At 50.9% G+C, this 16,985-nt stretch overlaps 1 protein-coding gene across 1 annotated transcript in view; it reads right to left on the reverse strand.

Moving 5' to 3' along the window:
• Nucleotides 1–16,985, reverse strand: part of GNAO1 (guanine nucleotide binding protein (G protein), alpha activating activity polypeptide O) — a 76,242-nt gene that overhangs the window by 24,120 nt on the left and 35,137 nt on the right. The window contains exon 3 of the mRNA XM_010180007.1: nt 8,779–8,939. Coding sequence (XP_010178309.1) covers nt 8,779–8,939 — 161 coding nt within the window. The remainder of the gene's footprint in view (nt 1–8,778; nt 8,940–16,985) is intronic.

The raw sequence follows: 16,985 nt of genomic DNA on the forward strand, positions 1-16,985 counted from the left end.
CTAAAAAGCAGTAGGGAATAAATGGCTGGGGGTTAAATACTGGCTCAGCGCTTGGCCTGGATAAGCAAGAAACAAAGTGGTCTCTGCTACAGAGCTAATTAGTGCTATTATATCAATTAGTCTGTGAAATGATCAGTGCCCAGGGCTCCACCAGGCAAATCCCAGTTTCGGCAGGACTGTCTGAGCCGAGTGCTGGGACTCTGCTCCCATGGGGCTCACCCAGACAGCCCCCAAAATTTCATAAATAGGAGGGTGTTTATTGTCCCCATTGGGGAACCAAGACAAGGAGCTTCCACCCACTGGGTGGGCAGCATGGGGGCCCTGGGGAGCTCTGCTTACCTACCGGGGGCTGTGCCACAGCGGGCACAGCTCTGAGTGCTTCATCCCCATAACTGCCACGTCCTGTGATTTTATGGCAAGTGTCACAATGTTTGCTACGGTTCTTTTTCTTTTTTTTTTTTCCCCTTCCTTCATTTTTGTTCTTTTTTAAAGCCTCAGCCCCTCAAGGCTGGATATTAGATGGACTATTTGCTTAAGGAAATAAAAAAGGACTTTCCAGCTCTCCTGTTCACAGACAAAAGGCTTTAAAGTATAAGCCAGAGGGCTTAGGAAGCAGCAGATAAAAGCAATTTTCCAATGGCTGTCTTAATATATATTGAAAATGGGGGCTTTTTAGCTAAGCTCATGATTGGTTTTGGATTTAACTCCTAACCTTAAACACCTGAGCATGGGGATGCTGCACTGCTCCCCCTCTTCTACTGGGGGGTGTGCGTGCAAGGGCTGGACCCCAAGTGAGGGCAGGGGGGAACAGCAGTGGCTGCGCACCTCTGGCAGTCACTGAAATGCTTTTTGGGTGCTCTTGCGCCGTGGGGTGGGGGACGGGGGTCCTGATGGAGGAACTGCACCCCCGCAGTGAGGGGAGGGGAGCGCTGCACTGAGAAACTTGGGCCAGAGAAAGGCTGGTGGCCATGAAAACGTGAAGGAGGGGGAAAAGGAGATAAGTGCATCCTGAGTGCACGGCGCTGATCTGCCCCGTTCCACAGTGCTTGTCCTGGGTTGGAGTGGCTCCTCCTGAGCTGCTCATCCCATGGCCGGTGGCAGGCAGCTCTGCCCAAGCTCCCAAAGCACTGCTGTGAGCTCCCTGGACCACAGCAAAGTCCCTCTGCAACTTTTCCTTCCAAACCGGGATGATTTCTGAGATAGGACCTGTGGGGGGTGGCAGCATCACCCCGTCATGCTGTCGCCACCGGTGCCCGCAGACGGCTTGCTCCAGCCAGGAGCCCGGCTACAGAGAAATTCCCACGTTCCTGCCATTCTTTGCCATTTAAGGGTTTCAAACAGACAGCAAATACGTCAGGAAGCCGCAGACAGTGCCAGACCTGACGCCGGTGGTGTGAAGAGCCACGGTGCAGTGGTCTCCTGACAGCCCGGCCTGCAGACACTCTGCAGAGCCAGGGGGCTGAGAGCAGCCCCCGGGGGCTCTCCCCACCTGGCCACTGAGTGGGGACAGGGCTCACGGCCCCTGGTGACCTGAGCTGGGTGCTGACTCGCTGGCATAAAGCGGGATTTAACCACACAGAGGAACATCTGCCTCACTAGAGCTGCCCGATTCCCTAAGGAGTTCCAAACAGCACCAGGATGCCCTGAGAGCCTCGCTGGTAGGAGACACCCCATCTCCTGCTCCCACCCCGTGTGAGTGATGCTGTTTGTCCTGCAGGGCAGGCTGTGACGGCGGAGCTGGGGACGCACGGTTCGCCAAACTGCAAGGTGCAGAAAGGGAGAGGGAAGCTTGGGCTCCCTGGCTCTGCAGGAGCGGCGATGCAGAGGCTGTGGGTTCCCACGAGAGCCCAGACTCTCAGGCTGTGGAGCTGTGTGTTGGCACTGCTGTGTCCTGGTGTGGGAAGGCTGGGGTGAAAGGTGGGAGATGGCAGTGATGGGTGAGCTGCGGGGCATGCCGAAAAGCAGAGCTGCTGGGAGAAGGGGGCTGCGGACAGCAGTGAAAAAACAAACAGTGGAAAGAAAAAAAACGCCAACAAACTCCAGTCCCAAGCCGTGGTGGCAGCCTGCCAGCTCCAGCTGGTTTCGTAAGGACATTTCAGCCTAAAAATACACAAATGCTCAGCCAAAAAAGAGTCCAATCTTTCTGCACCGAATCCGTCACCCACAGCCCTTCGCAAGGCAGGAAGCCGTTCCTGTTGGGTCTGTCAGTCGGCGATGAGAACAGATTACCCTGGGTTCGAGGTTGTGGTTCAGCGGGTTTCCTGGGGGGTGAACGCCCTGTGCTGTGTTTACCCGTGGTGCTGCCTGCTCCTCGTCTCGAAGCAAAAATGTGAAAAGAGATTGTTCCCAGATTCTGGCAGTGTCCCCTCCTCCAGGCGGCGTGAGCTGCTCCCTGGCTCCTACCCTTTCGGGTGGGAGCTTTGCCAGAAGTGGGACAGCCCTGATTGATATCGTGGCTCATTAAATAGCTATTTATTTAGTCAAGATGTCAAGATTTTACTAATCCCCAGGCCAAAGACAACATTGTTATGATGAGACACGGCAAAGAAAACTGGCAGGGAGGTAGCAGGTACTGCTACGGCTTTGTCCCCAAGGAATGAGCTACCTACGGAACTTCTCTGCTCCTACTTGCGGTGCAGCCTGTGTTATCCCCTGGGTCTCTTCAGACAGATCTTGAAGAGATTTTTGGAGGGTAAAAGAGGAATAGGAGGGGGGGAAGTGACAACATTATACCATCAGTTTTTTTCCTGCAAGATCCGTATGTAAAGAGGTGCTGAGTTTTTAGCTGAGCTGGCTGCAGAATTTGCTGTTTCAGATGGAAAGGCAGCAAGCAAAGCATCAGAGCTGGTGGATGCTTTCCTGGATGTTCCAACGTCGCTGGGTGCTGCCACAAGCTCTGCTTTAAAGCCCAGCTCTGGAGCTTCTCCTCCTCATGGAAGAAGTTCAGTGGGGATGTGTGGTGATGGCATCTCAGGTACCTTCACTCAGACTGAGGTGATTGCAATGCCTTATGATGGAGCTGTGTTATGCAGAGAGCCCTGCAGACCTCTGCTCCCCATGGTTGGGAGATTTCTGGTGAGTCCTCGCGCTCTCCTGGCAGTGTTTGGTGGGATGAGAAGGTGAGCATTGCTTAACACCCACCTTCAAGATGCTGTGATGTGGTCTCCTCTCTGCTTTGGGCCAAGAGAGCCAGTCCCTGAAGAGACTGCACCCAAGTTTGGGTCTCCAGGTGGATGAAGACTGAGGGTGAGATGCTGAAAAACATCCATCTGATTTCAAAGACGACATGTCTCTTGTTGTGCCCTTCCTCCTGCTCACACTCAGTCCGAGGTGTGGCCATATAACAACAGTGATTCCTTCACTTATGAGGCTAGGAATGAAGCCTGAGACCTCTCACAAGCCCTGGCAGACTCACACAGGCTGATGCTCAGCCTGTCCCCGTCTCCCCCACCTCACGCTTACCAGAAACAGCCCTACCCCAGCCCTGGCACCAGCAGACGTCGCAGAGCTGCTCCTCTCTGGAAATCCATTTGCATCTCATTTGTGGGAACCGAGCACGGCCGGCGATTGCAGTCAACCAGCTCTGGCCTTCATGAGCTGCTTTGTTTTGCTTATCGCAGGGGGAACTTAATTATTCAAAGCTGGTGGGCGCATTTACTTACGGGGGTAAATTAAACCATAAATTCAGACAAAGGCTTCTACATCTCCGCTTGTGATGTATTTTCCCTTTCTGCTTTATTGGTGCTTGGGCTCCGAGACACAAAGGTGGGTTGTTCAATAAACAGGGCAACGCAAGCCATCCCAATCCATCGGATTGTTCCATTTATGCTGCTACTCCCTCCAATTAAATGCAAGGGAGCACAAGTGACAGGCACGAGTAAGACAGGCACGCAGAAAACCAGATTCTAATGCAAAAGCTGTGACGAGAAAACGGAATCTACGCACCTGACAGGAATATTAATGCAAAACCTTGACCTATAATTTCTCTTTCTTCAGTCTGAGAGAGCCAGCAACAATTGCAGCTCATTAAAATGGACCACGTCCTGACAGTCATGCATAATGCCCAAGTCCCACGAGTCCCACGGTCTAAACATTTGCCTTGTGGGCTTTGCCAGCAGGGGACTCGTGTGACGTGGGCGTTATCGTAGAGCTGCATGGTCCTGCATGGCTGGGAACAGGGGACTGCAGCCAACCCTGAAGACCCCTTCTCCCTTTTAAACTTGGCGTCATGAAAGAAAGAGCAAGGGGAAAAATAAATCCAAAAGATGAACTCAAAAGTGCCGGTTTGGATCGGACATCTGGAGTTCATCTGAGCCATCTCTCTGCTCGAAGCAGGGCCAACTTCAAAATTAAATTCAGTTTGAAAGTTACCTCGGGTGGCTCAGTGCTGAGTACTTCCAAGGATGGAGATTTTACAGCCTTTCTGGGCAGCCTGTTCCAATGGTGCTGTGTCGAGGCTCAGTCTGGAAACCGTTTACCACATCACAACAACATCTGGGTCTGCTTTCTTAACTGTTTTCTAGATGCAAAGTGTGCGCTGGCATGTGGGATGCAATAAGCATCAGTAGGAAAGGTGAGACCATCACGCAAAGACAATTTTTTTGCAAGGAAAAGAGATCAGAAGGCAGTCCCACATGAGAGAGGGCAAGAAGGAAGGCACTGCGGTATTTTATTCCGAGTTTGGCGCTGCTTTTCTGTAAGGCGCTGCCAGAGCAGTTCCTGAAGATGGAACGACCAAAGTGTTGTCCAGTTTGGGCTTGGTATTTGGCACAGACTTGAGATGTCAGGGCTGAAGTTAGCTAAGGTAGAGCAGCAGACACAACTGCAGCTCTTTCTCCACTGAGCAGCGAGGTCTGTATCCCTCTCCGGAGCCACTTCTCCCTCGCTTTGCTCCCTTTGGAGAGAGCCGAAGGCAACAAGCTTCCCAGCCCTGACACCTCTGATACGTGTGAAGATGGATGGGTTGAACGCAGCCCTAAAATATTTTACATTTTCACGGCAGTTTCACAGCCCTGGCATTATCAAATGATCTTTCCGTGTACTTGGAAGCAGGAGGAGAACAACTTGAGATGGATTCTGGCTTTTTTGTGTCTGTGTACTTGCAAAGTGTCTCTGCCTACACATCTCGCAGGGCCTGCGCCTCTTTGGATACGCACACGGAGAAGTGGTGCTCGCGTGGATGCTCCGTCTGCTCCACTCCCTCCTGAAGTTTGGAGGCTGCTCAAAGCAGGTCCCCATGCCTGGGTGGTTCAAACCAAACCTGCCCTATGCACTGTACTCTACTGAGCAGGCTCGTTAGGAACTCGAGGCTAGGAAACACAAGACAATTATAAAATCTGAACAAAAGTAGGAGATGAAGGAAACCAGCTGGAAACCTCTATTTTGCTGATTTTTGAAAGCAAAATGTGGGTCACAGATGTGCTTCCACAGACAGAAACTGGCTGGAGAAGAAAGACATCAGCAGTGCCCAGCTGCTTTGATGATCAGAGGTAGATTTGGCTCCAAGGCATGGAGACAAGAAAGGAAGAGGAGACGGAGTAAGAATAAAAACATAATCAGGAGATTAGGAATGTGGAACTCAACCCACCCATAAATTTGCCTTAGGGAATGATGAAAAAATGCAGTAACAAAAGAAGATGAAACCAAATGCTCCATCTTACTCTCTTCCCTTCTCTTGCTGTCCTTATGGTTTTACTTTTTGCTGCCCAAGACACAGGAGGACCCTTACAGAACCTGCTCTCTTCCTCGGTCATGTGTTTTGCTGTGCAAAAGTGCTGTTTCCTATTGTTCCTTTGCAGCAGCCGAGGACAGGCTGACGTTAGAGCCAAAAGCAGCAAGACTTCGCAGGGAAGCCCACACCGTTCGGCAGGCGTGCATGGCAGAGTTGAAAGCAACGCGCTCCTGGTCATCTCTGACAGGAGAGAAGAGCGAGTACTCACTCCTTGTTTAGGCTAATATATCTGTTTTCAGGGAACTTAATGATAGACTAATAAAAGCCATGCTGCTACCTCTTGCAGGCTGCTGATTAGCTGGTGACTCGGTCTCCCAGGGGCCGTAGCAGAGTGCTTGTTGTTTGAGCCATTTGAAAAACCTCAAGGTAAAGCACTGGAAGAGCAGTGCAGGACAATGGCAGCACTGCCTCGGAGAAGCCCAAGCCGTGGTTCCTTAGAAATAGCCAGGCCATGGAAGGGGGCTTCTGAAAAACATTTGGGGCATTCAGCTTCTGGGGTGAAGGACGTGCCTGGCCCGCTCTTGGCCACCACAGGACCCGGTCGCTTTGTGCCTTCAGGCTTGGCAATGTGTGCTGAGCAGCTGTGGTGTGCGAGCTCTGACCCCTGCAGCAAACCTCCCTCCTGCCAGCAAAACACCAGTCCCTGCGGCTTAACACCAGGAGAAGCCTGAAGTGAGAGCGATGCTAGCACAGTTCACTGCCCGTCGCCATTCTGCCAACTTTGGGGAACTTCAGATTCAGTTCTTGCCTGGAATTTGTTTTTCTCAGCCCTAATGAAAACACATTTTGTAGTTGCTAGTGTTTTAAATCCAGTATCAGTGTCAATAAAGATAAGCCCTTTCCTGCAGGGGGAATAAATAGAAAACTGTCTGCAATCTTTTGCTCATGCAGAAGAAAACAACCCCAAAGCACTGAAGGAATAAATGAAAAATCCGCCTATTTTCACTCAGCGTCCACTGGCCGTGAATAAGTGCCAACTGGGCTCTCGCTTGCATCACCATCTGGTGTGGTGGCACCAGGGCCTGGAGGTGCAGCGGGACGTGTCAGAGTGCCCTGCCCTGCGACAGCATCTCTGCTCCTGGTGATGGAACCACCAGAGGCTCCCAAACGGCAGCAGGTCCATAAATGCAAAGGATTTTGTTCTCTTCAGCTTCACCATCTGACCTAGCCCAGAGGAAACAAGTGTTCAGCCACAGCGCGGCTGCGAGAGGCAGCACAGCCCTGCCCTGGCAAGGATGATCGTGCATCCTCCTCTAGATGCAAGGGGTTTTGTTCAAGACACCAACATCCATTTTCCTGGGCTGCAGCCACACGTTGGTGTTGCTGTGAATACCACTAGAGCCTCTTCAGCTGATGCCTAGAAACTGCTTGTGGTTTCAGAGCTCTTGCTGACGAATTGCCCAGCAGCTGGTCACGTTGGGAGGGCTATGCTTATTATTTGCAACTGCTATCTTGCATGGAAGGAAAATCAAAATACTTTCCTCAAGGTAATTGGCTCTAAAACAATTGAAGAATTTTCCACAAGGTTGTAATGCAATTAGGACTGGCATTTTATATAATTTATCTCTCTAAAGATACGATTATGCCATCAGACCCTTCTTTTGTGAACAAAAAAAGATGCTGGCAAAAGAAGGCTGATTTTGCTGTCACAGACAACGAGATACAGATTAAACATGGACATCAACCTAGCAGTGATTAAAAGGCGGCACCGTGTCAGGATCACCACTGAGATGTAGTCGCTCGTGGTGAGAAATGGTTGGGCAGGATGCTGTGACACCAACCCCACATCTGCAGGTTTGGTTTTCGGTCAGTGCCAAGGGATGTGTCATCGCTCGCCTTCTGCTGCAGCACCGCAAGAGCAGAAATAACCCCGTGCTCCTGGCTGCCCCGCCAGCTGGGATGGGAGGAGCTGGTGCAGACTGGGGAAGATCAGGCCCACCACACAGAACAAAACCATCAGCCAGGCCAGTGCTTGCATTCATGTTTTGACAGATATCCAGGAAAACCCTAAGCAGAGATGCCAGACAATCCAAACACGCAGTACCAGCTCCAGAAGTGCATGAGTCAGCTGGTGAACTTGTTGACACGGGACACTGTGAAAGCCAAAAGCATGGGCTTTGGGTTCCCCGGTCACCATCTGGGGAAGCCTCTGTTTCCCTGACCACCAAAAGGTCCAAGGGTACAACTGGGGAAAAGATCACTCTGTGCTTGTTCCTTATGCTTATACTGAACCACGTTTTACTGACTACGGCCCAAGACACAGTACAGGGCCAGGAGACATTTTGCCTGACTGCACCAGCTGCTGTGATTGAAATTATGGGATGAGAACCTTTAGCCACCTTGCCAAGGTGGAGGCAAACAGACTGGATGAATTATCACTAGAAATGGGTCTGAACTGAACCTGGGGAGGAACTCAACATTTCTTCAGAGCCAGAGCAGTCGTTTATGGGTAGATGCCCTGCCCTTATGATGGGATGAACCAAAGCCATGGACGCAGACAATCACCATTAAAAAAATCTGGATGTGGTCCCTGATGGTAGAGATGTCACTGACTGCAACAGAGAACAACGCAGTGCCACTGTAAAAGCAAAGATGTCCCTTACCCTTGGTTGTAATCCGGCTGCATACCAGCAGTGTATGACCACCAGAAAAGCAAACCCAAGAGCTGTACTGCTATACAAAGCAGATGATCACACACTGCTGTCATCTATCAGACAAATGAAGAAGTCATTTGCCATGTCCACAGGCTGGTCTTCCTCTGCCCACTAGATTCATGTTTGTAGAAACCTACCTTGAGCTGCTGGGGAGCGGTTTTGGAACCTGGTTTGCGGGGCGGTCACAGACCTGACCCCAGACTGGCCAGAGGGGACGTGAATGTCCTCCCTGATCCTTTCTGCCTCACAGCAGCCCGTGACACAACACACATCCCAGTCTGTAAGTGGAACTGTGTTCAGATCCACTGCTGTGCAGTCATTACCTTTAGTTAAAACTTTAACAAGCTCAAATGCAGCTCCTTAACACAAAGGACTATGGACAGGGACACTCACTATTGGGCCGAGTCGTTAAGTTGATATTCCCGGGACCGGTTGAAGCATTCTTGGATCCCAGAGTCTGCCCAGAGTCTCATCATAGCTGACAGCAGCTCTGGAGAGAAGGGCTCTGTGTCCTCCATCCGACTTACGACATCGCAGACCATCTTGGCATCAGCCTGCAGAGGAAAGAAACAAGAGGTCACAGAGATGCTCAAGGCAGAATTGCGAGCCAGAGATTTCAGAAACAGTTCACCAAGCCATCAGGAGTAAAGAGGTTGCATTTCTTGGGACACGGCTTTAGGATCCACACTGTAGGATCCAGCAGAAAGGGCAAAAGGAGAATGGAGCAAGGCAGCCCCAAGGAAAGAGGTTATTTGTGCAATCCACGTCACGTCAACAAACATTTCTGTTCAGCAGACAAACCAGTTGGCACTGCATACGTGTGGAGCTCCTTGGGAACAGAAGGAAAATCATATAAGTACAAGTATATTTTAAATTGCTAGTAAAGTGACGCACATCCTGCAGTGGTACCTGTTTTAACCGAGTGTGTAACCTTGCTGAAGCAGGGGCCGTTTGTGTCAGAAAGGACAGCAGAAAGGCTCCAGAAACAGGTTTTTTTTTCAGATGCTGGTTTACTGCTTTTCCTGAATCCTTGTTCTCTGCTGTGTGCCCCTGCAACAGGGGATAATTCCTGTTCTCACAGACCACCTTGGCTGGCTGCTGAGCTCTGTGACTCAGAGGGAGAGGAACCTCCCGCGGCTCGGGAGCATGGCAGCCAGGGCAGGGCCAGCTGGCCCTTTTCGGATGCAATCTTTCTTGATGAGAAAAATGTGATTCACTGCAACAGCAACTTTTCCTGGAGGACAGCATTCTGACACAGCTCGGGTCCGGAAGATGTCTAAGATTTAGGATGGGAAAGTCTAGACAACCTGGGAACAGCTGAGTTCAGCCCTACTGTCATAGTCCATGTGCCTCCAGTTATTTGTGAAGCAGGACACTCAAATTCATGACCCATCTCTGCTTGCATTGCAGGAAGTGAATCTCCTGCAGATCCTGCAGTGATGATGGGAACGGCCCAGCTGCTGAATGGGTTGCTCTCCCTGGGTACTGGGGACAAGGTGTTACAGGTTTTGTGGCAAAGCAAGGAGATAATTTCTTAGGTCATGGGTACAATTACAAGTGGAGGAGCCACTCTAGCACTGGAGACTGAAGCTGCTGGAGACTTCACTGCTCAGAGGAAGAGCCTCAAGTCCTCTGAACAGCCAGTCTTTGCGGGCTGAAGATGTCTCAGTTCTGTATGGAGACAGCATCCCATAAAACTCAATGGGGTGGCGTCTCCCCGCTTTGAAGGCTTTATGAACACGAAGTCTTTTTCACAGAATACTTCGCTTCAAATTTCGGTGCCCAGGACTCCTCCTAGCCCTCTGCACAGACTCCGCTCATTTCTGAGAAACAGGATCGGTGACTCACACCTCAAAGCCGAGACAAACGAAGAACCTTGAAGAGTTCAGTTAATTTCAAAAGCTTGTTTTCAGCCCCAGAGTGCTCTGTGAGCTCAGTGAATATTCATAAATTGTCAGTACGGTTTGCCTGCCCTGCTGGAGCTGTAATTCTCCTCTTTTCACAGCCTCTAAATAACACAAAACCTGCTAATGGCCAGTCCGCTCGGGGCTGCGGTCTGGCACGGCTGTTATTTGTGCGTGGATGGTGCAGGAACAGCAAGTATGCTTTCAGTCAAGTAAGGAGGAGGTATTTTGTGTCTTATCTTGACTGCTGGGGGGGATTATAGGTGTAAGTCACAGATCTGTCCATCTGTCTGTGATGGCAAAGCGCATTTGAAGCTATTACGGGAGGTTTTCTGATTTAACGCAGGAGAGTTTGAGCAGAGGACAGGGATGCACAGCTACGACAGGGCAGAACGGGAGGGACCAGGGTCAGGCACCTCTGGCTGTGGTTATCAGGTCTGCTTGGGCCAGGAGTGGGACTGAGCTCGTAGTACAGGGGATTACCTTGGTATGTGCCCCTCCGCAGTGACCGAAGGTCCCTTTTTGGGGATGGGAGAGGTGGCCCTCCCGCAGTGCAGGCTGGAGCAGGGGAACGGCTCATAGGTAAGTTTATTGCTTCTGCAGCCTGGTAATAAAAATATTCCAGCCTTTTTCCAGTTTTATTTTGCAGAGCGAACCACTGAGCTCTCCGTTTTATAGATCCAGAAGAAGCAGGTGACACGAGTATTTTCAAAAATACTCCTCCCCCCTGCCAAGGATGAAGCCCCTCTGTCAAGGAGCACGGGGCCATCCAGGAGTTCAGGCATTTGTGAGATGATTTAACGAGCAATTAAGGAACCAAGAAGAGACGATATCCCTTCCTTTCCTCACTCTCCAGGCTGCATCTCAAGCTGGGAATGACATTAAAAATCTCCAGCCTCCCCTGGGCCCAGCAGGTAGATTTTTAAATACTGCCTGATTGACTTTTCCCTCCCCGCCTCCCCCGGGTCTGGCTCTCCTGCTTTTCCCGAGGTGAGAGGAGCCAAGCCTCCCGCCACGCTCTGCCTCTGTGCTGCAGCCAGCAATTAAAGAAAGCAAAACAAAACACACCAACCTGGTCCCCCCCAGCCCTTGCAGCTCCCATCCGATGGGGTTTTCGTTAATGAATATCACGGTGGTATTTCAGCTACCTCAGGAACTAAAAATAGGCAGCACTCAGCCCCTGGGACTGCTGGAAGGAGCCACATAATGGTGCAGAGCTGCTTCCTCCATGGCAGCCTCTGCCCTTCCCCGGCTGCTCTGTCCCCTGGGCACGAGGTGGTTGGGAGGAGGGCAAGAGGTTGTGCTCATCTCTTTCGGGCTGGTTCTTACCCGGTAGGAGCATCCCAGCACATCCCTGCAGCTTTCCTATGCATCCCACTGCCACTTCCCAGTGGCTTGCATTTTCCATAGCGGGTCAAACCCTAACCCCTGAGCTGATCGCCTGTGGGTTGTTTGTTACCGAGAGAGGGATGTGTTCAGGTCAGTGACAGTCCTGAACGTGCCCACCTACAGCGGGAGAACGGGCTGGGATGGGAAATTAAACATCCAGGCTTTAGCCATCAAGCTGAAAGACCAAATAACACTTTGTGAAAGAACAAACCTCAGGGAATGGAGGGGACTCCGTACCTGACAGCGAAATCCAGAGGCAGGAGTGATCAAGAAGCTCATGAACTGAGCGGGAAGTCAGCACATCTCCATTCTGACCCTGGGTCGTGTGTCTACCTTTGCAGCAGACACGCGGTATAAACCCAGTTCATAAGGGGATCTGTTTCTCACGAACCTGGACAGAACTGCAGTTATTTAATTGTCGCCCATATGTCACTGTCACCGAGCACGCAGGCTGAGCTCAGCAAGCGAACTTGTGACTTTGCCTGCAACAGCCACATAGCCCAATTAATTTGTTACCTTGCTGGAAGGGAGAGGGGCTCTTGGTGGCTGTCAGACGTTACTGGCAGTCGTGTTTATCTCTGCAAGCTACTTACGTTTCATCATACAGATACAGATCACCTCTCATTATCTGTTCCTCACCACCAGCCATGACCTGTGCCCGATGGCACCAGCAGAGCTGCTCCTGCCCTGCCTGCTCTGGAGCTGCACTGGAGTGGGCTTCAGGTCCCCATCTCTCTGACCATACCACGGTAAATTCTGGCTCTGATCCTTTGAAAATGCCTTGACACAAACTAGGGGGGTTTTCCCCTCCTTTTTTTCAAAAACACAGTCGTTTTCTATGAAGTTCTATTTTGTATGAATAGTGAAGCTAAGAGGTACAAACCCGGTTACCCCCACAGAGCCGCACTGACTGACACCCGCAGCAGAGCTGACCCAGCGTGTCACCCCGTACCGTGCCTTCCTTTTGGTGAACTAAATCCCAGTAAATATCATTTTTGCTGTTATTTGCTCTGATTAATCATACTTGTCACTCAGCCTATCTCAAAGGTTAACACCGGGGCAGTTTCCTCTGGTGACTGCTTGTACTCGAAGCTGCATCTCAGAACACTTCAGAAAATGCATGCGGTGGTGGGGAAAGACAAGAACTGCGTTTTGCCGGTGGTGCAAGACAAATCAGAGGCGCAGTGCTAATTATCAGCAAATGAATCTTGTGAAGAGTAACGGCCATCACCAGGCAGGAACGTGGGTGAAATCAAACTGATCTCTTGAAAGCATCACGCATCCCCAGAGGATGACCCTGCAGGGGGACCTTCCTGGGGGACCCAGATCCTGACCCCAGGGCAGAGCAGTACTCTCCTGCGCTACTCCAGTGAGAACCAAGGCCCCGTAACTTGGGGATAAAATGTGGCTTATAAAATGAAAACCTCCTCCTCCTCCTTAGAGAGCATCTCAGAAATGCAAACCCTGCTTCCCAGCTGAAATCACAGCAGAAGACGGTTCTTTTCATGGCATTTGCAGCCTGAATGAACTTTGGAACCAAAGCAGAGCTGGTGAATACGCCTCTTCCAGAGACGTTCAGGGCCCGGCTCCAAGTCCATAGGAGTTTTTGTAGATGCTGAATAAACAGCCACACGTATGACCCTCCCCCTCACTCACCCTCTCTTTCTCACACATCTGTGTTTCAGAGCTGACCTCTGAATCTGTGGAAATCTGTCTGGCACGAAGCAGCCGCTGTGAATCGCAGCATAGACAACCTTCTCCCTTCCTCCTCCACTCCTCCATCCGCCTTCACGGCATTTGATTGAGGCCTCCCACCGCTGCTCGGCACTTGGCTTGCTGGGCATGCAATACGAGAGACCCTGCAAGACCCTGAGCTGGTAAAAACGATCCAGTGACTTATTCAGTCCGTCCCTTTAAAGAGCACCTCAAGGTGGGCACCCAAACGACATCCCCTCTGCACTCTCACTGGCCCTCAGTGGACCTGGAAAGCTCCAGGTCGCAGCGCTCTGGGAACGCGGGGTTCACAGCAACGCGCAGCTCCACGGAGTGCTCTCCAGCCATTTGCATCACACAGCAAAGCGAAGCCTAACAAATGAAGTTAGAGATGGCTGGCTTTCCGCAGCGTCACGCTAGCCATCTCCCACCCCGCTCATGGGGAACAGCTCACAAAAAAGGCTGGTCGACTCGGGTACAACGCCACAGGGCTGCTGTCTGCGGGCAGACGGGCTGTTCTGTCCAGAAAACACAGCCCAACAGCCACGGTGACGTGCAGATCTCCTCCCGGGGTTGTGCTGTCTGGCCAGCAGTTACTGAAGCCTGGTTTTCATATCCTTCTGGAGCCAAGATGGCCCCATCACCTCTGACTGTCTTGGCCAAACAACTGCTGTGTGTCTGCTCCTCGGTCTAGGATCTCTATGCTGAAACCTCGTTACAGCTGGTTTTTTCTATCTGCTGCTTCCTATTTGGGAAGACACTGAGCAGGACTGATATTACAGATTATTACGGCTCTAAAGCAGCCCGGCTGCTTTGTGTTTGGTACTACTTGCATTCCTACCCATCTTCAGATGAGCAAATAAAATCTGCTAGCTCTTACGTGGATATAAACTTCTCTCCCCCTCCTGCAATACATCCAATAGCGTTCCCTGTTTGCTTGGACTACTGACTATCTGTCAATCCAGGGACATGGCCTAGACTATGCTCTAGGGCGCTCAGTTGTCCACCACCATTGTAAGAGTTCCTACAGCCCTATGTCCTGTAGGAAATGGTGCTTCACTCGCCAGAGAGGTGGAAAAACCCCAGCACTCAACAACACACAACTCGACCTGCAGAAGTGATGCCAAGAGGGCAAGTCATTTCCCAAATCTGCTTTGTCCCAGGAAATTGCAGGGTCTCCCCATGTTCCTGAGGAGCTCAGAATTGCTCCTGAGCTGGGCGAGACAAACACGGTGGATAGCTGACTTGATTTTTCCAAGCGAGGATGGGAAAGCCAGAAAGCGCGTGTTAAATGGTCCAAAATAGGTCCTGATCCCCTACCTGCAATGGGAGGTGAGAGAACAGCGCCCTGCCCATCCCAGTCGCACCTAATTCAAGAAGATGGCATCCCTGAGAGACCGAAAGCCACTGTAAACTCCACAAGCATCCCTCCAAGGGCAGGATGCTGTGAAGGGTCCTCTGTCCTACAAGCACCAAGCAAAAGGGTTGGGTACGGGAACTGCAAGCCCAAATGTCATCCCTCACTGACGACTTTCGGGCTATGCCGGCACAGACAGAGCTGCCCACCAGGGAGGGGATGAGAGCGAGAGTCACAGATGGGGACATTAGCCGCATGGCTTCATGCTCTGCAGGGAAGTGCTCGGCCGCGGCGCTGAGGAGCAGGCTGGAAACACGTAAAGATGAGAGAATAAAATCCTCGCAGCCTCCTGCCCTTCTCCTCCTGTAAAATCCTCTCTGCTGGGTAAAAGTCCACAAAATGTAACAGCACCGGAGCGTTTGTGTCGCAGGAAACAGTGGGGAAATGGCCGATATCCCACAGTGGGAGAGCGAGGGGGGAAGCTGCGTCAGCTCCGGGCATCTGTAAAATAAATGGCTATTTTGCATTCGCTGAGGCTGAGCTGAGCGGGAGTGATGGTGATTCTCCGGGAAACCGCTCTGCGCTTGGGAATTCCCAACAGCTTTAGCCTGCACATCTTCCACTCTTCAAACGTCTTTTAGGATTTTCCACACCGACATCCCATCCTGCGTAAGGGCGAGGGGCAGAGGGGACACGGTTTCCTTCCAGGCTTTCCCACCACAACAGGGCAAACGAGCTTTGTCTTTGGAGCAGAAAGGGAAACAGCCCCTACGGTGGGAGCATTCCCAGGGCAACGCTGGGTTTTTTTAACATCTCTGGCTAAATGCTGCTTGTGTGCGATGATTTACAGGGCAGCGCCTTCCTGCCGGGAAGCCGCGCAGTGCGGGAACCCAGTAATTAGTTTAATGCTCAGAGCTCGATGCTGAGCGGTGGGTGCTAATCTCCACTCTACAATGAATCTAGCAGATTTACCAGTGCCGCGTACGACGAAGGACCATGTCTGTGGGTTACAGTCATCTGTCCCTGGAGAGAGCGGTGGTGTCTCGGTCAGAAACAGCCTTGTTTCATTTCATGGTCCTATTTCACTTGGTGATCTGTGCTGAAGATGCATACATAAGGCACAAGTTGGAGAGGAAATATCCCCCCAGACTCACCTCAGGCATGCTAAATTTCAGCTCCCTGCTGCCTCTTTTCCTCTCTGTAACCCATAACTGGGATATCTGGGTAGGGAATTCTTCCTGCTTTTCCACAGCCACAGCAGTGGGTGGGTTTGGCGTCCACAGCCCAAGCCTTCTGCCTGACAGGGTGTCTCGGATTTATTTCTTGCACTGCTGGTGTGACAGCAGGTATCGCAGCAGCCAAATAATACTGGATTTTCCAACTCGATGGTGTGAAAGATCAGCTTGGATCAAACATGTTTCCCTGCATCCTACCCTGGACCCAAAATCCTCTGAAAAGTTTAATTTCACAGCCAGGCAAAGCAATTTCCTTGAGACCCAGTTTTGGTTCGTTTCAAGCTATCTGGGGGCACGGTATTACTATTTGAAATGCATGTCAGTTTTCAAATAAAAACTTGGTTTCCAAGTGAAAAGTTGGAGAAATGAGTGAAGACAAAGTAGTCTGGCCTTTCAGGAATGAAAAACCTTTTTGAAAAATTCTCCAGATTTTCACATAATTTCCTCTTGGGCCTCACTACCTGTAGATTTTGACCTGACTTTACCAACATTTTTGGTCTCTTGCAGACTCTGTTTTTTAGCAAATTCACCATTCACCAAACTTTTCTGCCCAGGTATAGCAGCCTTGCTTAGCAGGAGTCCTTCATTCACCACTTATTTTATTCACAGCTTTAATTTGGATTCTCACCGCCTCAAATTTTCTGGTTTTAAGTCCTGTACTCTTTCATCAAATGTGTTACAAAATGAACACCGCTGAGTGCAGGCGAAGGGGTTTTCCTTAGGTTTGACTTGGACTTTACAGGAGCAAAATATCTGTAAAATCTGACACCTACGCAGCCCGGATTCAGGTACTCGGGGCAAGAGGACATCCTGGCACTGTGGTTTAAGAGCTGCACCAGCAATTTGCTAAACGTTAACTAATGAAGCATCACACCAGTAAGAGAGGCCACCTTGGGAACTGAGCTTCTTCTGCAAACTTAAGTTTCTCTTATTTGCTTAAAGAAGTACTCTGAGAAAAGGAACCTCCAAGAAGATGGCTGTGCCTTGCCTGACCCAGCTTTC

This window comes from Mesitornis unicolor, unplaced genomic scaffold, assembly GCF_000695765.1.
Source record: "Mesitornis unicolor isolate BGI_N332 unplaced genomic scaffold, ASM69576v1 scaffold11512, whole genome shotgun sequence".
Lineage (NCBI taxonomy): Eukaryota > Metazoa > Chordata > Aves > Mesitornithiformes > Mesitornithidae > Mesitornis > Mesitornis unicolor.